This window comes from Chelonia mydas, chromosome 2 (genome assembly GCF_015237465.2).
Source record: "Chelonia mydas isolate rCheMyd1 chromosome 2, rCheMyd1.pri.v2, whole genome shotgun sequence".
NCBI lineage: Eukaryota > Metazoa > Chordata > Testudines > Cheloniidae > Chelonia > Chelonia mydas.
This window is the reverse complement of record NC_057850.1, coordinates 101,804,138-101,828,630: the sequence shown is the minus strand read 5'-3', so window position 1 is coordinate 101,828,630 and position 24,493 is coordinate 101,804,138. Positions and strand designations below refer to the sequence as shown.

The window sequence follows — 24,493 nt, the reverse complement described above, 5'->3', positions numbered from 1 at the left end:
TATTTACGGGCTTGTGTTCATGAAGCAGTAATGCGAACTATGGGGGTGTGACTTCTAAGGTGCACTAATGTGCTACGCATTAAATTGGTCTGTGCAGACCCTGCTGGCATGCACTAAAAATTCCCTGGTGCATTGTAACATAGTACTGTTTGAACCAGGGCTATATTAAAATGCATTAGCAAACATTGTGAACAGATTTCTCATTACAAGAGGGAGCCTGGAACTTTCCCTTCCCCTGATTTTGGACACCTACATAAAAGTCAAAACTTGCTAAAAAATAAACCCTGAAAAATGAATAAACCTTGACAAACAGAAGCCTTGTCCATAACTTAAGACCATCATTATGCGCACCTCATATTTCAATTAAAAGGTAATACCGAACATCCTATAATGCTGCAAAGTTGTCCAGTTATTAAATGTTCAGTGTGCCATATCTGAAGTCTGTATAATTCCTCTTCAATAAAGACCTACCTGTGGACTTTGTCCCACCATGTATGTGAGAAATCAAAATTTCTTCACACACAAAGATATTTTAAATCCCCAATTTCTACTTTACTAGAATATGAAGATCTTGGCCCTTTTTTTACCGTCAGCAGTAATTGCTATTTACCCTAAAGAGGAAGGCAGGGTCAGGCCAATCATATATGTTATAGTCAGGATGTATGTTTAACGCACCTCTCTCTGCCCTGACTCCTTCTGTGGCCTTGAACACAACGTACCTGAGCCAAAGCCCATGAAATAAATGGAAAAAAGATTCCCAATTGACTTCAATGGATGATGAATCAGGAGGAGAGATACCATCACTTTGCTCCCTTTTCCCTTCTTGCAAGCACATGGTGAGATTTACTTACCTTATTAAAATGAATTTCAAGATCCAAAGCTCCAGATACTACTACTACTAGCATAAATGAACTAATCCATTAAGCAAGAATGTGCAATATATTTTTCAAATGTGTCATACAGAATTTGCACAAAAAAATACCCCGAAGTACCCATAGCACAAAACTGAAGAATTTCTAAATGTTTCCTTTGATATATGAAATGATTTAAAGCTCAGTTATGGAAACCAGAAAATGGGAAGCCTCAATGAAAAAGAAAACCGTGTACAAAAGAGAGAGAAGTGTACAAAAGACTTGAGCACCTGCAAAGCTGGGAAAAGAGGAAAGTTATACCTACAATGTAAACACAAGTTGTTTACATTATTAAACATTATTTCCTTGTCATTCTGTATTTTGTAAGAATACACTAAAAGCCAGAATTCTGCCCTCAAGATGCATACATACAAGACCTACCGACTTCAGTGGGAGTTATATGAATGTATCTGAAAGGAGAGTTTGGCCCTTGGATCTCAGTTCTCAAAATTTCCTATAATTAATTCCCGTTAAACACATTTCTCGTTCCCTCCCCCCCCCCCCCATTCTAGCATTAACTGAACACAGTGAGAAACGTATGTGCCTATGCTGACTTCCCATAAACAGAAGTCTTCATGTTCAGCACCACAGAAACTATGCTTTGAAATTGTATTCTACCCTAGCTTTTTCTCAACTTATGTTTGTCAGTGAGAACACATTACAACGAAATACATATGTTAGCTAATATCACTGTATTATACTTGCATAACCGCTGTTGAAAAAGTAATTTTACTGTATAACAGGAGTGAAATGTGTGACATGCAAGTTGGTGGGTGGGTGCAATGAGGATGTTTTAGGTTTTGATACACTGATTAATCCAGCATCTCTAAAGAATATGTTCAAATCAGAACTCTGATCACATTAAAAGGATTATTAATCTCATCCCCAGGGGACAATATGTGTATACAACAGATTCATCAAAATCTAGCACTTTGTTTTAGAGACTCATAGACCTACAATGCTCCCTTTAGTGCAGTCAGAACAGAAGTACATTGCTTCAGCTACATATGACAGTTTGTGCAGATCTGCCTATTCTACGACAGCTTCTAGCCATCACTTAAGTCAAACATTTCTGTGGCGAAGCGAGTGATACGTCAGATATTCATGCTCAACCTCCAGCTCAGGCACAGATCTCCTAAGACATCACATTTGCTCTATTACAGAGGGACAGAGAACACTGGATACAGCTACTGTACCATCACACACAGACCAAATCAAAACCAACATGAACTTTGATACAATAAAGTTATTTTTAAAAAGATCCAAACATGAAAGTGAATACAGGTAGCCTTAATTATTTCATTAAGCTAGCAATATGGCTGTGCCCAGGAAGTCACTCATTTTGGGACTTCATGGTGACAGCAGTTTCTTCCTAACAGTAGAGGGCTCCAGCCCTAAAGCTCTTTATGATCCATACCTATGCAGAGTCCAAATAATCTTGATAAATGCTGACATATTAATTAGAATTCCTGCAGTTTTAAGAAGTTCATACCAAGAAAGAAAAAAGATGAGTGGATAATTCAGTAAAATATTACTCCTTGAGACAGGCAACTTTGGCCAAAAAATGAACACTGTAAAAACAAGCAAGGGGAACAATACATTTCTTCAAAAATTGCTCAATTAAGCAAGCAATTTTATCTGTGTGTAATATCAAAGTCAAAGTAATTTTATGGTATGGGATTAAAAAAATGATTTTTCCATGAAAGCCTGATTAAACAAACATTAACTGTGTATGTTATGACCTTATTTAATTTATAAGTAACTTGATCTAGTATCTAACAGCCTGGCCTTGAGCTTTTACTGACCAAAAACTCTTAACACATTTTCAGTTTAAAATTTCCATTAATTAATCTACTACAGACTGGTATAAAACATGTTTTCTAAAGTAAATGTTTGAAAGCTACTGTCTTCTTTAGGTTAAACTATATTGGAATAATTAGTATACTTTAAAACAGAGCAAAGTAAATTAGAGAAAAAACACAAGCAGACAACTAGCAGACCAAAATGCTACTGGAACAGACATGCTGGAGTTAGCCTGTTTCAATTGAGTAGGGTAACAAACACACACACACACGGTAACACAGTGATACTCAGACCTCAGTGGTTCAGGAACCGAATTAGTGATCAACATTACCCAAAAGAGCCACAGTATGTGAATTCATGGTTTCATTTACTATATATTTCTCAGCAAAATGACAGACTACATATTCTACAATTTGTTAACAACATAGTAAAAGCATCCTGATTGGTTAATAACTTAGATTGAAACACTGTTTGATTTAATTATTAACCAATATCATGTGCTGCAAAGAGCCGCAGGAGACACATTAAAGAGCCACTTGCGGCTCATGAGCCTCAGGATGAGTATCAATGGGTTAAACATCATAATCTACAAGTAAACAATTTTTGCTACTCTGTGATGAGACGCAGGACCATAATACTACATTAGCTGAACATTTTGCAAAGTGCTTTAACACGGCTCAGGCTAGCGTTGACAGGGTTAGCTGCATTCAGTTTAGAAGTTATAGCCTAAGTAGGGACATATGCTAAAGCATGGTTACTGAATTCCGTTTCAACAGAGTTTTGCCTCATCTTCATTGGAGAAACAAGCTGTGCTTAAACAGACTTAAAAGCTTCACTTTAAAGGTCTAAGGTAGAAGGCACCAGGCATAGAGTTCTATCATCAATCAAAAACCAAGGTGGCAGGGTAAACTATCCTCAGAATACAAAGAAATTGTTTTACATTTAGATGTGTGACACGAGGGTTTTAGAAAAGAATATTCAATAAACCATTACTTTTTTACACTACTTATTCTCTGGGAGGCACCCATTAAAGAGCTATACTTCATTTTACATATACTAATGAGATTTTTTATTAAAAATGAAAATACTGAAAAGTCAGAGCCAAAAGTGATTTTGTGCCACATAATCAGAACACTGCTCAAGACTAATTGGGGAAGCATCTCATGCCAGAAGATAGAAGCTATACAGCAACCTTAGAAATCCACAGTGAAGTGTGGGGTTCACTGCCTTAAGTAGCATTTTGCCAGTAGCATAACAGCACACATACAGTGAAGATTCTTTAAAAAAGCTCTCTCCACAAATGAGCTAAAACCAGGTATAAAAACTCCAGCTACTTTCTTCCTGACAGAATGACATCAAAAAGGTTTTCAAAAGGTTCCACATAACCTACAGATGCTTCAGGGGTGCAATTTTGAAAGAATTGTACAATACCTGTAATCTGCCCCCATGCTATTTTTTTATTCACCAAGTTCAAGAGAAGAATGGGTTTTTATAAATGCCTAAACAGAACTTTATAGAGAAAACAGAAACCTTAACTGGAGCAGGCATTAAGTATACTATGTTATTCTTTACTAAAAGAGACTGATTTTTCTATTTGTATAAACAGAGATGATATTTTGGTATTTGATGTGAAATGAAAGCAGCTATCACATCTATTTCCTGCTTTAATGATTAAAAACCTGTGAACACATTTTGGTACTTCAAAAATCTGTTGCAAGAATACATTCAAAAGCCACTTTGCCTTGAGCATGGTTGAGCAAAGATGCCCTGTTAAAAAAGCATATCGAACATTAAAACTGGTAAACCACTGAAAAAAAAAAATCTGTGGAGCCAGGCCAGTAAATTGATACACTGCAGACAAAAACTTGCTAGGATAACAGTGAATAAATCTTTCAAATGCCAGTTACCAACTCAAACTGTACTACGGATTTGTCTGCACTGCATTTGTTTCCTAACTTTACTTATTTCAATTGCCATGATACTGACTTCTAATTCCATTCTCCAATGTTTTTCATTAGACTGATTTCTAGTGCCTAAAGATGATCAATGCTGATTACTGGAATATATAGTCATGACCTTTTCCAATTCCCTTAAGCTGAAAAGAAAGTTTGCATAAACAACTATTAGAACTAGTCTAGATCCAGTCTTCTCTAATGTTCTGAATCTCTTCAGAACTGAACATATAAAATATCTGAAAGCAAATAACTTCTATTCCACTGTCTACTTCTCCCATGTTCCTCCATCTCCCACTCTTATGGGTGGGTAGTGATCGATCCATCAAGGATCGATTTATCGCGTCTCGTCTAGATGCAATAAATCGCTCCCCGATCGCTCCCGGTTGACTCCAGAACTCCAGCTCACGAGAGGCAGAAGCAGAATCGACGGGGGAGCGGCAGTGGTCAACTCGCCGCCGTCCTCATGGCCAGGTAACTTGACCTAAGATACGCCGACTTCACCTATGCTATTCGCGTAGCTGAAGATGCGTATCTTAGGTCAACCCCCACCCCCAAGTGTAGACCAGGGCTAGGTTTTCATTTTTTTCTTCTACAGGTAAAATCACCACCTTTTACATTCCTAGAGACTTAAATGGTGCTTTTACAATTGTTGCATCCCTTAATTTCTTTTTCTCATTGTTACTCAAAATAAGCTGGGATCTTTCCTTTAGACATTGGGTTGCAGTTGATGTACTTAATTGTGTTCTACAACTTCAATTATCACAGTTCTCTCTAATAATCAAAGGAGAAAAATAGGTGTGATAGCCAGTCTGACATTATACTTTACAAGCCACCAAACAGCAAAACATTCTTTAATCCTGTGTAGAACTACAAAAATAAAAAAAAGTCTTAGCCAAAAAATAATTAGCAGCACATCGTACTTATTCCCACAACAGTTTAGGCAGTCTATTTTCATTACAAAACTGATGTAAATTTTCTGATGCAACTGCTAACCACATGAGCTCTGTGTATGCAATGGGGTATTTGGATGCCAAAGTCCTAGCACCATAGGTTTAACATTTGTCTATCATATACTTAAAGTGACAGCCAATTAAAATATTGAAACAAAGAAAAAAAAACAAATGACATTTATAGTCTTGCATTACTAAAACTTTAGGTAATAAAAGCTGAATACTGCACGTTGTGAGCTGGCTGGAATGGACACACTAGGGAGAGAAATGGGTCTCTGATCAATGTCCATACTATGCAGACATCAAGCTTTCCTACACAGGAAGCTGACAGACAAGATGGGCTGAAGACCCCTAGACTTGGCTAAGTTCAGGGACCATGTAAGGGAAGGAGGCTGCAGAAGGGGACCTTTCAAGAAGAGAACTAAAAAACGAAGAGAGCAGGAACATGGGAGGTACTGGAAGTGCTTGAGCAGAAAATGGGAAATACAACCGGTTCCGCCAAATGTCTAGACAAACCAATAATCTGAATAACATAAATAACAGCACAAGCTACACAAGTTGTTTTGGCAAACTTACTTTCATGATGGTTGTCATATTGCCTAGACAACCCATAATTGTCTTCAATGTAGCCCATTGCATTTATTAACTTTGAGACTCTGCTACATGCATACTTTCATCCATTCTCATCCTGCCTCCTTGAAAAAAATTCAAACCACTTCACCCAGAATTAAGGCAATAACTTTTAAAACATGGCTCACACCTCCAGAAGGCCAATGGGTCAACTGAAAGAAGAGTTAACAAGAGCAACGAAAATTTGGTTCTCCTCTGCAAATTCTTGAAGCTAACCAAGTTAACAATTTATAGAAAGTAATCAAAAATTAATTTCTATGCAATGTATAGTGTACTGTATGTTAAGAAGCCATGCATAATGAAATTTCCTGTAAGAAACATCTGAAGTCAGAAGTGTAAGAGCAGATTTTTAATAGCCATAGTTCTGGATAAGTAGGCTCCTACCAAATTCACAGCTGTGAAAGATGCATCATGGACATTGAAATCTGGTCTCCTCTGTGAAATCTGGTCTTTTGTGTACTTTTACCACACAGTAAAATCCAATGCCATTATATGCATAGTTACAGGTTCCAGATGTGATTATTAGCTTATTTCAATATAAAGAAAGGTCATGAACTTGACAGGATTTATTGATTGACACTTGACAGCAGCAAACACTCAGGGCTCAACTCACTGATTGGTAGATATGGGTATCCAGGGTTGTTTTGTAGCACAGTGATTTCAACTGATAATTTCACTTGCCTTCCAGTAGGTTATTTTAAAATGAGTGTCCAAAGTAAATCGAAAACCTCTACAATCATTACTGCAGCGGATCGTATGAAAGAATCTGGAAGCCAAATTCTACGTACCGATGGTGACAAACTGTTTTGTACAAGCTACAATGTTTTGCTGGATCGCACAAGCAAGCAATGATTCAATGCCACTTAGACTCAGAAAGCCATCAAAACAGAAAGGGTTGCAGATAGTGCACTGCTGGGAAACAAAATGAATCCTCTCCCTCTCCCCCCCTCCCCCCAAAAAACCCCAACCACCCCAACTTATTCTCTTTTTAAAGAGAATGACCGAGAGCTGTCATTTAGCTACAATGGAACTTGTGGATGCATTTGCAAGTGCTAATATACTGCTGGAAAAACCTAATCACCCAAAGCTGTGCAAATTCATTCAATGGAACATATGAAAAAGGAGCTGGTTACCATGTGCAAATAATCTATGACAGAACTACCTTCCAAAGGTTTCTGTGAAGGTGCAAGTTTGGTAAAGTTGATAAACTGCTCAGCTACATGAAAAAGATCTTTAAACACTGCCCTAGCTGTATCTTTGATACAGGCAATACATTGCAAATAAGACTGAAATGGGGGAACAAAAAATTGCATTTCCCCCAGAGCCAGTAATTCCTTGTTGGACTTCCTGGTTTTGGGCTGTACAATACCAGTTTTAATAGAACTTTCAACCCTTCTAAACAATGAGCTGAATGAGGAAATTCAGTTTGTTGTCAAGAATGCCAGAGGACTGATGGACTTAAGTTGGTTTGAATCTTGGCATGTCACAGTCCAAAGTGTACAACAAAGTAATGGATGTACTGTTCTGGGCTGAACAGTCAAACAAAAATCACTCTGATAATGTTGAGTTAAATGCCAGTGCTCAGTAGGTGTTTTCTTGCATGGCAAAGAAGCTCAGACAATATTACTGCTGTAGGGAACAGTCAAGCTACGTAGGAAAAAAAATCAGATCAAAAGGTTTCAACAAGTTGCAGCAAGGTTCCTAAAAGCTGTGCATATTTCGGACCCTGCACAAATGCACCTGTTGATGGTGGATTTAACATCTCAATGCAATTCCTGGCTTTGACAAGAATTGTAGGCTTGAGATTCCTGCTTACAAAAATATTGCCAATGAAACGGAATGTACTTTGTCTGAGCTACAGTTTTGGAAGTCAGTGGAAGGCGGAATCCCCCACCTCGCAAGGCTAGCTCGTGCTGTCTGACAATTCCAATGAATTCCATGGATTCAGAGAGAGCAGTGTCTAAACATGGACAAGTGTTTTCAGCACAGAAACAGGGAATGAAGACAGACAGTTGCAGAATGGAAAAGGAGTACTCGTGGCACCGTAGAGACTAACAAATTTATTTGAGCATAAGCTTTTGTGAGCTACAGCTCACTTCATCGGATGCATTCAGTGGAAAATACAGTGGAGAGATTTATATACATAGAGAACACGAAACAATGGGTGTTACCATACACACTAAGGAGAGTGATCACTTAAGATAAGCTAATACCAGCAGGAGAGCGGGGGGGGGGGGAACCTTTTGTAGTGATAATCAAGGTGGGCCATTTCCAGCAGTTCACAAAAACGTCTGAGGAACAGCCGGGGGGGGGGGGGGGGGGGGGGGGGGGGAGATATAAACATGGGGAAATAGTTTTACTTTGTGTAATGACCCATCCACTCTCAGTCTCTATTCAAGCTTAAGTTAATTGTATCCAGTTTGCAAATTAAATCCAATTCAGCAGTCTCTCGTTGGAGTCTGTTTTTCAAGTTTTTGTGTTGAAGAATTGCCACTTTTAGGTCTGTAATCGAATGACCAGAGAGATTGAAGTGTTCTCCGTCTGGTTTTTGAATGTTATAATTCTTGACATCTGATTTGTGTCCATATATTCTTTTACATAGAGACTGTCCAGTTTGACCAATGTACATGGCAGAGGGCCATTGCTGGCACATGATGGCATATATCACATTGGTAGATGTGCAAGTGAACGAGCCTCTGATAGTGTGGCTGCTGTGATTAGGCCCTATGATGCCCTGAATAAAAATGTGGGCACAGTTGGCAATGGGCTTTGTTGCAGAGATAGGTTCCTTGGTTAGTGGTTCTGTTGTGTGGTGTGTGGTTGCTGGCGAGTATTTGCTTCAGGTTGGGGGGCTATCTGTAAGCAAGGACTGGCCTGTCTCCCAAGATCTGTGAGAGTGATGGGTTGTCCTTCAGGATAGGTTGTAGATCCTTGATGATGTGTTGGAAAGGTTTTAGTTGGTGGCTGAAGGTGATGGCTACTGGCAGTCTGTTATTTTCTTTGTTGGGCCTGTCCTGTAGTAGATGACTTCTGGGTACTATTCTGGCTCTGTCAATCTGTTTCTTCACTTCAGCAGGTGGGTACTGTAGTTGTAAGAATGCTTGATAGAGATCTTGTAGGTGTTTGTCTGAGAGGTTGGAGCAAATGCGATTGTATCGTAGAGCTTGGCTATAGACAATGGATCGTGTGGTGTGGTCAGGGTGAAAGCTGGAGGCATGTAGGTAGGAATAGTGGTCAGTAGGTTTCTGGTATAGGGTGGTGTTTATGTGACCATCGCTTATTAGCACCATAGTGTCCAGGAAGTGGATCTCATGTGGACTGGTCCAGGCTGAGGTTGATGGTGGGATGGAAATCGTTGAAATCATGGTGGAATTCCTCAAGGGCTTCTTTTCCATGGGTTCAGATGATGAAGATGTCATCAATGTAGCCCTAGCAAAGTAGGGGCATTAGGGGACGAGAGCTGAGGAAGCGTTATTCTAAGTCAGCCATAAAAACGTTGGCATACTGTGGGGCCATGTGGGGACCCATAGCAGTGCCGCTGATTTGAAGGTATACATTGTCCCCAAATGTGAAATAGTTATGGGTGAGGACAAAGTCACAAAGTTCAGCCACCAGGTTTGCCGTGACATTACCGGGGATACTGTTCCTGACGGCTTGTAGTCCATCTGTGTGTGGAATGTTGGTGTAGAGGGCTTCTACAGCCATAGTGGCCAGGATGGTGTTTTCAGGAAGATCACCGATGGATTGTAGTTTCCTCAGGAAGTCAGTGGTGTCTCGAAGATAGCTGGGAGTGCTGGTAGCGTAGGGCCTGAGGAGGGAGTCTACATAGCCAGACAATCCTGCTGTCAAGGGGCCAATGCCTGAGATGATGGGGCGTCCAGGATTTCCAGGTTTATGGATTTTGGGTAGCAGATAGAATACCCCAGGTCGGGGTTCCAGGCGTGTGTCTGTGCGGATTTGTTCTTGTGCTTTTTCAGGGAGTTTCTTGAGCAAATGCTGCAGTTTCTTTTGGTAACCCTCAGTGGGATCAGAGGGTAATGGCTTGAAGAAAGTGGTGTTGGAGAGCTGCCTAGCAGCCTCTTGTTCATATTCTGACCTATTCATGATGACGACAGCACCTCCTTTGTCAGCCTTTTTGATTATGATGTCAGAGTTGTTTCTGAGGCTGTGGATGGCATTGTGTTCCGCACGGCTGAGGTTATGGAGCAAGTGATGCTGCTTTTCCACAATTTCAGCCCGTGCACGTTGGCGGAAGCACTCTATGTAGAAGTCTAGTCTGTTGTTTCGACGTTCAGGAGGAGTCCACCCAGAATCCTTCTTTTTGTAGTGTTGGTAGGAAGGTCTCTGTGGATTAGTATGTTGTTCAGAGGGGTGTTGGAAATATTCCTTGAGTCGGAGACATCGAAAATAGGATTCTAGGTCACCACAGAACTGTATCATGTTCATGGGGGTGGAGGGGCAGAAGGAAAGGCCCCGAGATAGCCCAGCAGAAGAATCTGTCCTAAGAATATAGTTGGATAGATTAACAATATTACTGCGTGGGTTAAGGGAACCACTGTTGTGGCCCCTTGTGGCATGTAGTAGTTTAGTGTCCTTTTTCTTTTGTAGAGAAGCAAAGTGTGTGTTGTAAATGGTTTGTCTAGTTTTAGTAAAGTCCAGCCACGAGGAAGTTTGTGTGGAAGGTTGGTTTTTTATGAGAGTATCCAGTTTTGAGAGCTCATTCTTAATCTTTCCCTGTTTGCTGTAGAGGATGTTGATCAGGTGGTTCCGCAGTTTCTTTGATAGCGTGTGGCACAAGCTGTCAGCATAGTCTGTGTGGTATGTAGATTGTAATGGATGCTCCATACTCACATTCAATGAGATCTGAAAACAATTTTTTACCCCACCTGCTTTTGTAAATTTAAGGGATCTACGGGTTTATATTTTTCCATTTAAAATATACATATTCATGCTTTCTTTCAACACTGTGAAATTTAAGATTTTTTAAACTCTATGACCGTGAAATTTATGAAAAGGGACAGTGAATTTGGTAGAGCCATGTGTGTAAGTGAGCTCAAGGCAACTGTCATTTTACAGTAGATACACATCCATCTCATCCAATTAATATTTTAACCTAACCAAAGGGCTAGTAGTCATGGATATAATAGCGGTCATTAAACTGTGAGGGAAATGCTCATCCTTAATTCACATCATGTTAGTTACAGCTACATTTACTAATTTAGAACACAAAACGGCAAGTCTTCTGATTACTACTATCTATAATATGCTTAGCAGGATGGAAGTAGTAGGGACAGCAATAAAATGGACCAATGAATTACAACAATTTTTCTTACATTAACCTTTGTATAAGGGGTATGCACAAGTACTTGTTAGAAACAATAAAACATGGAGAATGTTTTGCTCAGCTGAATCATTGTGTATACGTAAATCCATTTTAATATAAAATGCACATTTTGTGATGTATTCTTTTGCAGATTATGGGTTAAATTTTCATCTGGTGTAAATTAGTGTATCTCCACTGAGTTTGGTAGGAGACAGAAGAGATGGAGGGTTTAGTGTGACTAAGTTTGGATCCAATTCTTCCCTTCCCAGAGAGCCCTGTCTGAGAGGAAGAGAATTTTTTTTTCTTTTTTTTTTTGCTGTGGGTAGCAGAGAAGACAATCCTAGAGATGATGGATGGAGCTGGCGAACTCAAGGGTGGGAGGTGGCAGCAGCAGCAAAAAGGGTTCTACCTCCGGTAAATAAGGAAGTGAAATGCTTACCCAACAGGTAGGCTGCACAGGACCAGTTATTCCAGAGTACGGTAATTGCAAGGAGGGCTCTGCTGGATGAGAATGCAGTGGAGCCAAGGAGAGGTTTGGCATCTGCTTTCTCCATGAGACCCCCCATCACTGGGCTTCCCTATAAATGTGATCAGCCAAATCATCCTGGAAGCTCCTCTGGGGCTGGTTCTCTTCTGATCTACAGCGCTGAAAGGGGCTGCTGACAAGTGGTGCAAACATCTGCTTCATTATCTTCTGCTCCCATTTCAGTCTGGCATGGCTGTGACATCACCACACAAGCTAGGGAGTGGAAAGTAGGAACTTCTGCCCAGAATGGACTCCGTATTGATAGCAAGAGAACTGAGGTATCGGAAGGTCATTTTCTGCAGCTGCTACTAGGAGACAAAAGAACAACTGGGAAGATTGCTTCCCTGGAGGCTGAGCAGGGAAATGGGATGGAAAATCCTGGCTTTGATAGCTTGCCTTACTGTCAAATGAAAATTCATTGTACAAACTGGTCTCACAATGAGAAATACTCTTTACAGGTAAGTGAAAGGGCTGTGAGAAGACATGGTAACAAAATGTGGGTCTTAAAAAAAAAAAAGTGGTTTCAAGGGGTAAAAATCTGAACAAAGCTGTTCGGGCTGAAAGCCACTATTCAGTTGCCTGATAGATATCCATGCAAACAGCTAAGTAAAAACCATTGCAGGAAAATGTGAAGCCAAGTTCTGTCAGCAATGAAATTCTGTGCAACAAGCATACAGGTTATCTATGGCATCACAAGACAAGAGGAGAGTAAGATAAATTTTACTTGATTAAATAAGGGTAACTATTTAATTGTATACTTGATACACTTCACAGAAATCTCTCCTAGTGCCATTAAATAGAAGGACAATCTTAGAAGTATAGTTTTCTTAATATCTAAGAGGCTTAGAAACACTGGTTTGAAAAGGATGTAATAAACTTGGTTTCTAAATGTACAAGGATACTGGTAATCTTGTCAAGTATTGGTAATTTTACTACTTCTTGCTTATTTAATGTAAAAAAAGATCTGTACGTGGCAGCTAAAACAGAAAAGATACTTATGATCCATATGAAAGAAAAGGCTGGGTTTTGGAGAAGGATTTTTGGGGGAGGGGGGTAGGAGGTGGAGCTGTTCTTAATGCACCTGCTCTGAGGAATCAGAAGTGTAGGAGTGGAAAGGACCTCAATAGATCATCTAGTCCAGACCCTTGCACTCAAGGCAGGACTAAACAATACTAGACCATTCTTGAGGGGTGTTTGTCTAACCTGTTCTTAAAAACCTTCAGTGATGGAGATTCCACAACCTCCCAAGGCAATTTGTTCTAGTGCTTAACAAACCTGACAGTACGTTTTTCATAATGTCCGACCTAAATCTCCCTGGCTGCAATTTAAGCCCATTGCTTCTTGTCCTTTCCTCAGAGGTTAACAACCTTTTATGCACTTGAACACTTATGTTCCCTCTCAGTCTTCTCTTCTCCAGATTAAACAAACCCATTTTCTTCAATCTTTCCTCATAGGTCATGTCTTCTAAACCTTTAATTTGTGAACATCCTTCCTTCTTGTTGGGATGATACTCTACAGCTATGTGCATTTGCTTTTCTACTGCAAACAAGGGGAGGAAAAAAGTTAGTTCCATAAATCTATTTGCAATTAGTTGCAAGAGAAGCAGATTCCTCCATGAACAGACTTTACTAACTGAAGTTCTTTATTAGTTACAGTGAAAAAAATTCTTGGAGGCTTAAATGCTTAAAGATAATCCTAATCCCAACAACACTTTTTTTTTTTTTTTTTTTGCACTAGAACAACAAATTTCCCATGCTGTCAAACACTGCACATTTAATTCACTTTGATACAGAGTGCATTTCTTTTTGATGCATTCTTTTTCAAGTTACAGGGAGATCATTAGGGGTTTAGAGGTAAAATTCCTACAGGTCATTCATCATCTTAAATTCACTTTTAGTAGTTAATTTTGGTTCATTTTGATTTTCCTTGTCCTTGCCTCCATTTCCTAGCTACACACCGGTGATCTCTGATGATTTTTGTAAGAGAAGCTGATAGAGCAGAAGAAAGAGCAAAGTTCTTTGCTGTTAGGCTGGACCATTAACAGGCAGTGTCTTTTCTCAAGAGCTGTGCTTTCAGTGTTCAAATTCCACCATGTCTCCTGCATGCCACATAGTATCACCACATGCACATACATATATATGTAATACTTATCAACTCTGATGTGTATGCATGTGAAACCTGGACTGTGTATAGATGCCATGCTATGAAGCTGAATTACTTTCACAAGGGCTGTCTGAAGAAACTGATGAGGATAAGATGGCAAGACAAGGTTCCAGATATTGGGGTTCTCATACAGTATTGATCTTAACGGATATGTTTCTATAATCTTTAAGTCTTACATTTTTCTGTACAAACATTCACCCTGTAGTTCAGTCACAACATTCAGAAGAAATAAACACACTTTTAAAAAGTACTGTTAAGAAATGGCAGTCTATCTAATGAAAAACTACAGAAAAGATTTTTCAAACAAACACTGAAGGAGTTATCAATAATACTCAGTAATCAACTAAAAGAGATAAGTATCTCAATTTAATGTGTGCTGTAAGAGAACCAAGAAGAACTAATGGAAAACTGCAGAGTACATACTCTTGTTTGTAATGCACCTAGAACTCTAGAATACATTTAGCTCTTTCAGAATACAAAGAATAGAAGAAAACTTTGAAGTTTCTAATGTTTCATTCATGTGTCACTTGTAACTTTGTAATTTAAACACGATAGAGCTGATTACAGGCATTTCTGTCATTTCAGGGCATTCTGAAATCCTTCAAGTCATTGAAGGAATCTGGATCATTATCTGAAGTATTAGACCAATCTCCCTGTATTATGCTTTCAGTACAATCAGTACTTTTCCATAATAAGTACCGTTACCTCTACAGCTCTCCCCACAAAATTACTATTCCAAATTCAGCACAAAAATGTCAGAACAGAGGTTATGATTCTTTGTACTCCTGATGTTTTTTAATATCATATTTGGCTTAACCAGAAGATCAGCTACGGTAGCACAGGTGAGAAGGACCAAGTGACACAACCAGAAATAAATGGCTGCTTTGGATTGGAGAGGTGACAACACTTCCTTACAATGACTCTTAGACTTCGCACAGAATCACATTTGTTCTTGAGAGCATTGCCTGTTCAAGTAATCTCATCATCAGGGCACCTACATGGAAAATCCAAGCAATGGAAGATTAGCTGTGTCATCTGGGAGCCAGATGTTGGAAGAAAAGTTTAAGTTACTTGATGAAACATGAAACAAGAGACCCTCAAAAGTAGTCACATGCACAGGAACAGGAAAGCAAGCAATGCAGTCCATATTCAGAAAAATAGCTACTCCTATCACAACACACTTATAAGCAGCTTGCTCTTGTCAGATGACCACTATTCAGCCCTTACATTGCACATGGAAAAATATGGAAGTGTGAGGAATGAACATAGAGAGTTTGGAACAGTAGCTTCAGAGATGGTCCAAGTAGTAAGGAGTCAAGAGAGGTTCTCTAAGAAATGACTTAACAGAAAACTCTACCCTCAGCTATCACAAAGTAAGCTACTTCACTTTCAAGGCCCTTTTATAGCCTATCCCTACCCCACCTATCATCTGTCCTTCATGCCTACCTCCGCCCACAATGCCAGCCTCCATCACACACTTGTTAAATTTTCCAACATACTTGTTTGAAAACTGCTTTCTCTCATGCCATCCCTCATGCTTGGAAGGAGCTTCCTGTAAACATCTGCAAAACTGATACATTATTCTAATTCAAAAACCTCCTAAAAAAATCCAAAAACTTTTTTGCTGTGATGCCTACAAAAAGCTTAACAGCTAAGCTGGTGGTGTACTGAGCTGACCAATGACGACCAATAGTGTCTCATTGTTTCCTTGTACCTCCTTCCCCCCCGCCATCCCCAGTATGTCTGTCTGTATCCATCTGTCATCTCTTGTCTTACACTTACATTGTAAAGTTCTTTGGTGCAGGAACAGTCCCTTTACTGTGTTTGTACAGCACGTAGGACAATGCAGTCTGGGTCTTTAACTAGGGACCACAGGTGCTATAAATAATATTTGATTATTTGAGAGAACCAGCAATCAAATGTGATGTAAACGGGAGTCTTCATTATACTTTTCAATCCAGCATGCAAAAGGAAAGGCAGACTCTTGACCAAGCTGTATGGAAAATATGATATCCATCTCTAAGATGGCATTCCAAAGACTCCAAGCAGAGATGGAGTTGCAAACAATACCAGTCCCAACTAATGTCAAAAAACTATTATTTAATATATACTGCCCTTCTATGTTTACTGTTTGATTTGTGATGCGAACAAGAGCTGGAAAATTAAGTTAAAGGAGATATTCTCAGTGCATTTAATGAATACACATCTTTTGCTCAGGGGTTGGCATCTTAACCTTTCACAATACCCTCAGACGGTAAATTCAGTTTGTAACAGTTCATTGTAATTATTTTGTAATTAAGAACATTATCTTACTGCCTTCCATGAAGTGGCCTTATTTTTTTGCATCTGATCCATTTTACCATGTAATACTCATTGTTTTACACAGCACTTTTTTAAAAAAAAGTGTAAATTAAACCTAGAATGTATACTATAGACTGTAAATAGACATTAGAAATACCAATAAATCTAGAATTTTACACAAATCAACAACAATAAATCAAAGTACTTCTAATTTTTAAAAGGTCTGAAGTTGGCATTGAACATGAGCCTATTTCTAAAGGATTACTCCCATACCCCACTGACTTTCATTGGTCGGTGAAACTAAGTTTCAAATTCTAGAAGTCACCTTCACCATAATTTAAGAATCAAACAATGCACATATCCAATTCTCCACGAAACAATTGTTTTTCCTTTTTTAGGCAAATACTGCATGTATTACTGAATGCCAGTTACACAAGGTTGAAAAGGAAACTATGGCGCCTTCTGAAAGGTCACACACTAGCAGATGGGTTTTTTTTTTTTTTTTTAAAAAATCAGTGATCTTAAGGGTTTTTAGGTCCTCATTTATATGAAATTCAATGTGATAATGTATAATATTTTACATAACTAACATGCACCAAGATCCCATACATTTTCTTTTGTGCCAAAATTATATTGATGTGAAATAACTACTTTACAGGCCTACATCCATGAAACTATTTATAGTGGCATAGTTTACATTTGTTTTACAGCACAGCTTAGTGTTGAAAAAATTGTATTTCTAGGTCAATTAAAATATTTTTGTTTCAAGTTACTGTAAGTTGGCTTTTCCCCATTAGTAGTTACACGCACCTGGTAACATGCAAAGTCATTTCATGTATGTGCATAATTTAACAGAGTTAAATAATATGCATAACTGACTAACTCAATTATACTGTTAGAATCCTGACAATTAGTTTAGCTCACCTCTTTATCCATACTCTCTAAATCCTCTTTACATAGCGTGTACAGTGGCATCGTCTCGGACATACTTGGCTGGCGTTTCCGTTTGGATGGACCAGGTTGATCTTCATTCTCATTTGCTGGTAACTCCTCTTCATCAAACAGCTGCTGCTGATGTGGTTGAACAACTCTGAAAAATTTCACAGGTCCCACATGAGAAAAATCATTTTGAATTACAGCTTCCATAGAACTGAATCAGATTCAACATGAAGTGTACGGTTACGGAAGAGCTACAGCTTCACTGAAGTACTGCTATGCCCTCCTTCGAATAATTGGAACAATCTGACATGTCTGGAGTTGGAAAAATTGATCACTACACCGCCTCTTTCTCACTGTATTCTTCTCCCTTCCTCCCACAAAAATCTGCATATTCGAATTGTCTATACCAATTTAAAAGTTATAAATATAGAAAGCTCATCAGGACACTGGAATGCCTATCCACAGTGCAGCATGTCTTTTGCCAATATAGTCTGAAGATGAATGGACCAGGTACTGGCATAATCAGCCAGGTGCTAACACAATCTTCCAAATAGTTTTGTAGGTAGCGCTATGCTGGCGGCACTTTTGCTGGTAAAGCTTTCTAGTGAAGATAAGTCCTTCCTCCCCAGCATTCTGAGAAAATGTTCATTATATCAAGGATAACAGCTATACTACATCTGTAAGATATCAAAGAAACAATGCACACGCTTTCATTAAAGCATTAATATTGTAGACACATGGATTGAAGGAGGGAAATTCAAAATTAGAAGTAGGCTGTGGTTTTGTTGGGAGGGACAGGAGCTTTAAAAAAAATAAAAAAAACGACAAGAGGAAAAGGAGGAGGGATATTGGCTGTTAAAGCCAATGTTAAAAAGACACTTATTCTTGTCCTTGAATCCACAGACTAGCAACAGTAATCTTTTTTGCTTATGTGTCAAACAAAACAAGGTAATCGTCACATGGACCTCAAGTGCTGGTAAATAATGTGATTTATTCCGTCTACAACAGAGAGAGAGAGCGTGAGAGCGAGGTCTTATTACAACACTGGAGACTATTAAGGCCTTTGGATACACTTTCATCTACATCATGGGTAATACTGGGAGTTCGTGCTTTTCAAATCTTATTTTCCTTTACATTGGCCTGACTGAACAAGAAAACAGTGCTGTTTTGTGAATTTAGTCAGTGTGAAATGTTTGACAGCCTTGGAGGGCAGAATTTATTTATCCAAACACGTTGACAGTGCAGGAAGATGTCAATACAAGCTTCCTCACGTCACCCTGGAGAAGACAGATATTGCATCTGTCTCCATGTCTATTCGTTCCTTGGCCTCTCTGTCTCCAACAAGTGCAAATTGTGATGGCTTGTGTATTACAGAAATTCGATGCTAGCAATACCAGACCACATTTTTAAATAGAGTACGTATTTAAACTAGCAAAAAGAAAACCAAATAAGTAATGTACTAGTGCTACACTCCTTATTGTGGCAATGGCTGTAATAGGGTACAATGAACCAAGATAAAGTCTCTCCTGAAATGGAGAACTGTTTGTTAACAGGTGCAGATCTCAGTGCTACAGAGCTGAAGCTCATTGGCAAAGTCCTCCACAGCCTCTATGTACACCGTCTTAGATCCACTGTACTCCAAAAACAGTAATAATGTCCAAGAGTTGCATGAGTTTATTACCACCACCTGTTCTACTTAATTATATATTGATTACAACATGGGAAAACTGTACATTTTACCTTAGAGCAAGGTGGAGCTGAAATACAATGCTAATCTGCGCTAACTGCTAGTTTTGGCCCGTCAAACCATTTAATATATATTTATCATGAGTTAGTTTAGATGTTTTTGGTTATTATTGTGATTTTTTTTTTTTTTTTTTTAGGACTGACAAATTGGCCTGTTCCAGTATTTGATTTCTGTAGCTCCGTTCTGTCTCCAGGGTACCCAACTATCCAAACTGTAAGCCTGAAGGCCATATTTCAAGTTGTATTCTTCCCCAAAACTTATACTGACAAATTTTGAGAGCAATACAATGTTGTCAATGCACCAATGAATTATCTGGGACAATCCATTTACACAGAAAGCATCATCCATAGTAAAATACTTATTACAGTGCAGAAGAAATATACCCATTCATCTGGCATTGAAATAAAAGCTGTATATCATGTCCCTGATACTCTTCTCACACTAGATTTATACTGCTGTAACTCCATTATTTTCAACAGAGTTACTCCCAATTTTACATGGGCACGAGAGAAGAATTGGGCAAGCAGGTAACTAGAAAAGATGCTGGGGAACTCAGCTATAAGGTCACACACACTGTTCTACCAGTACCGTTTTGATTCAACAACCTGAACTTCTAGCAGCCCAAATATTTCATTTCACTACCTCACAAAGGGACTATATGTTAAGTCAACAAACAAAGCTGAAAATAAGGGTGGCTCTAGCTAGCACCAGTGGGAGCTTTCAATCCAACGTTCTTCTGTATTTGGAGACATAACATTTTTGTTCAATGGCTGGCATAGCTGAGAGATGGAGCTAGGTTCCAACCCCATCCTTTTCCAATCATTTTCTCCTGCGGCCAGCTATGACTCCTATTGGTGCTAATATTTTAAGGCTGAAGAACACGGCAGGGAAAAAAAAGAGGGTGAACAGATTTATATTCAGTGGATAATTACATGAAATAAACTACACAAAATCCAAAGAAGAGGTTCTCAGATATATTTATTATAGTGTGCAACTAAGAATACAGGGGTCAATTTTTAGAAGGCACAAATGGCAATTGGGCAGCTACATACTATTTAAAGTAAGGCATGTAACTGACATTTGTGCCTTTGGATATCTTCCCCTTAGCACTCATTTGTACATATACACAAATTAAGTTATCAGTGAACACTATAGTTATACACAAGAAGCCCCAATGCCTTCACCTTTAGAAGTCTGGTAGTGTCTTGAGGAGCTTTCATCTTCTCTATCCCCCAATCACCCCAGGTTTTTCAAAGTAAGCCTTTGCAAACACAATCATGTACCCCTGCGCTGCAAAACAAATATTTAACCTTGCAAGATATTACCTCCTTTGTAAAATATGGTCCTGAGGACAAGAGACTTGGATTCTAGTCCTGACTTGGACATTACCAATTTGTAACTTGTAATTGGACACATTATTCAGTCTGACCTCAGTTTCCTCACATGTAAAAAAGGGATATTGCTATGTATCACCCAGGAGACAGTCAGAATGTTGCAAAGCTTAACATCTGTGAAATGGTTTAAGTTCTCATAGCAGCCATTGAGAAATTTTCAAAGCATAATATTGATTTATAAAGCTCAGCAAATCTGCAGATATCTACTTTATATCCACGTCTGTGGACTTCTTTTGCGAATACAAATTTTGTATCTGTGCAGGACTCTATAGATTTAACATCTCTAGAATTTAGCACAACTTATGATATGCCTGAATAATACCAATTGTACATTCCCTACAGAGAAGCAAGTCTCATTATGACTGCTCTTATGCTCAGTCTGGCTGTTCTTAAGATTGTTACAAAGTGGAATCTTGGTCCCTCCTTCCTTGTCTTCTTTCTGAGCAGCTTTTGCACTCTAGATGAAGCAGACAGCTTCCAAGATAGGAGATGTTGTTACCCCATACTGTCATAAAGTTTGAAAAAAAATCTCTATTGCATATAGTCTCTTGAGAGTTTATCTATAAAACCAACAACTCTTACATTTCAAATCCTCAGTCAGCTCTCCAATTGCTGCAGGTGGTATTTGCATCCTTTGAGATCAAAGTATTTCTTTAATCAACAATCAGAGATCTTAAGAGGTTTGCAACAGCACTGATGGGGTCTAAATCTGTGACCTAGTCACCAGGGACTTGCTAACTTTTCACTGATGTTAGTCTGTGCTTTGGAAATCACCCAGTCTTCTTTTTGCATGGTGTATTTATAGTCCAAAGTAGAATTTTGCTGATTTTTACTACTTCATTAGCTTAATCAGCATATACAAATTACACAAGAAAATTACAAAGGAATGTTTTAAAATACCTGAAATGTCAAAACATCCATTGATATGGATCGAGCACCTGTGTAATTGCAAGGGGATTGCTGTTTTAATGACAAATTCCAATAGGAAAAAGCTTGATGACATCTATCAAGACAGGAAAATAGAGTTGCAGGCACAAACAGGAAACAGCAGGAGATTTTCACAGCTCTTAATTAAATTCTCTATTTTTTGGTTTAGTGTAATCTCACTAAGAAGGAACAGTGGAATCTGTTTCCTGTGAGTCAAATGTTTAGCTGTTCTGCAAAACCATTTTAAGCCACTATTGTGCTTCCAATCCTACAGCCTCTCTATTCCACATTGGGCCTGAGGTACAAGCTACACTGGCCTCAGCATGGCCCAACTTGTGCCAGCTGCCTAAGATCCCAAGATTCATAACAGAAAGTTTGGAACCATAAGTATGCCTTGGGTATGACCCTTAATGTCATCCACAGCAACAAGAATTGCTCACCAAAGATGAACACAACGTTGCAAGTCTGTCTTAAATCATTAGCCATTTCAAATTGTCACCACCAGTTAGGGCACCAATATCAATACACAGTTCTGGGAAGCTGTATAAGTTTATGAAATTAAGCCAGAGCAACAAGACAAAACAACTGTGCCTTGTTAAGCTTTGATTGTACAAGAAATGTATAAGCCCAGACTGAGCAAACACTTATGCATATGCTCGACTTCAATGAGAATACTCACATGAGCCTATTATGGCACATGGACAAATGTCTGCAGGATCAAGGCCTACTTTTTATTAACTTTAAGTGAAACATCTACGCTACTTTCTGAGGAAAGCCATCTAGATGTCAAGCTGTATTCTATATAGGTTCTCCCTTCAAAGAACACAAAATCTGAAGCCAGACGGACTTCAACTAATTTGACTCTTTAAAAAGGGAAAAGTAATTTAATAGTAAAAAATCACCATTACCACCACCACCTCACATGAATACTCAGGGGAAAAGACACCTTAGTTTTTCAAAGCTATAAAAATAATTCTGCCCTAAATTTCAAACTAGAAGATGTCACTGATTCCTTGTTGAGATGTGATTAATATGGCACTGCAGTCTCCTGCCAACTGAATGCTATTTAACAATGTAAAATATGGGAGATATGACAATATAGTAGAAATGCTATCCTTTCCTCTTACATCCTCAAATTCAGTATTCATTCACATAAGCTGGGATTTTCAAGGGGCCTAAAAGAATTTGGTTAGTTCATCAGGGACTATTCACTGTAGTATTTTCTCCCTTTGTCAGATAATTTCTCACATATAATCTGAAAAAATTCCATCTTGGTAAGAAACTGCACTGGAGATTATTATTTACAGTTAGAAAAATGCAGTAGTCACTTGTATACTCAATACAACTGTTGGAAGGCAAATCTTCAAAATATGCATCTTTTTCAGTATACATGACTACTTATTTTTCATTAAATAAATACCCTAGCCAACAGAAAGATTCTGATGGTATTCATATCTTTAGTCAACTCTCTTTCAGAAAGGGAACGACAAAACAAAACTACAGGTGTACAAGTTAGTTTGGAAGTTTAAGCATGTGAGTTGGCAGGAAGTTACACTTTATTTAATTATATGTAGCAGATAGGCAAGCAGGATCATTTTATCTTAGCGCCAATAAAATAAATTTATGGTCTCTCTTTGGTTGAGGAGGTAGAGGGCCCTTCCATATCAGCATTATAGTGTCACAATACAGTTTGCTTTCATCTACTTCCCAACGTAGGCTTTATCAAATGGCATAGCCTGAAAGTCAGTCACTTTCATATAGTCTGAGAAGATGATACGCAGAAATAATACATACAGCTGACGACCAAAATTTCTGTCTGCAGACAAGGGATGCAAAGAAAGAGGTCTGAGTTCCCTACTGTTCATACAGAGTGGCGGAATAGAGGAACGTATGTTCTAATCCATTTTCATGTATATTCACACTATTATCAGCACATCCTGAACTTACAAGAAAAAAAAGTTAAACATAGCCGCTAGCGACTGCTTGACAATTGTTAATATTTCTCCAGTATTTTCAATCTTAATTGAGCACTATTACTACATAAAGAATAATAGGTTTTACATCACTGATGTCATACCAAACAGTACAAAACACAAGAGAGACTTCTTAGAGGCTTGTAGTGAAGACAGTATTTTTATTTTATTAAACATTTTAATCTTTACAGTTTCCACTGATTATGTTGAATAAAAGATTGAATGCTAATTCCAGCATCTCAGTTGTATGAGCAGAATTCAATAAACACAAGTTTCAGGAATATATTTTCAGAACGGGGAGCACAAAATTCTGTACACATGCATGTGCATGTACCTGTGCACTGAAGTGCCCTATTAGACGTATTAATGTCCAGGATGTGTGAACACACTTCTGAAGATGACATATCTTACACCCTTCTACACTGGTACAGGTATCAGTGTAAGAACTAAAATTATGCTAAGGAAAGGATTAAAAAGAACATCAAATACCATTCTTAAACTACATTGATCATTAAGAACAGTGGCAAGAGATATAACATTGGAAAAGCAGCATTAAAAACAATTCTAACTAGACACTTGAACAGTAATGAACACTAATTCTGACAGCTGGACACTAACAATTGCATATATTTTGTTAATTTAGACCTTGATCCTAAAAACATGCACGGGCACTTTATACAGTTGAATGGTTCCATTAACATCAGTGGGAGTATTTACCTCTTTTAAGTTAAGCATCTGCATACAGGGTATTTGTGGGACTGGTAGAAGTGCTTATTTATGACCTTCCAAGTGTGTCATTTTATTCATATGAATTGAAAGACACAGATGCTTAAAAAAGTTGGGTTTTGACTTCTCTTCTCTATTCAGTTCCATTGTAGACTATATTAAACACATCGATGTAAATATGTTATGAAAACAACCATGGATTTAGTATTTTAATGACTACTGTCA

The 24,493-nt window shown here is 38.5% G+C and overlaps 1 protein-coding gene across 1 annotated transcript in view; it reads right to left on the bottom strand.

Annotated features, from left to right (window-relative positions):
- The window catches only part of CTDP1 (CTD phosphatase subunit 1), a 169,076-nt gene that overhangs the window by 81,893 nt on the left and 62,690 nt on the right, over window positions 1–24,493 (bottom strand). Inside the window, 1 exon segment of the mRNA XM_037892990.2 lies at window positions 17,487–17,652. Coding sequence (XP_037748918.1) covers window positions 17,487–17,652 — 166 coding nt within the window.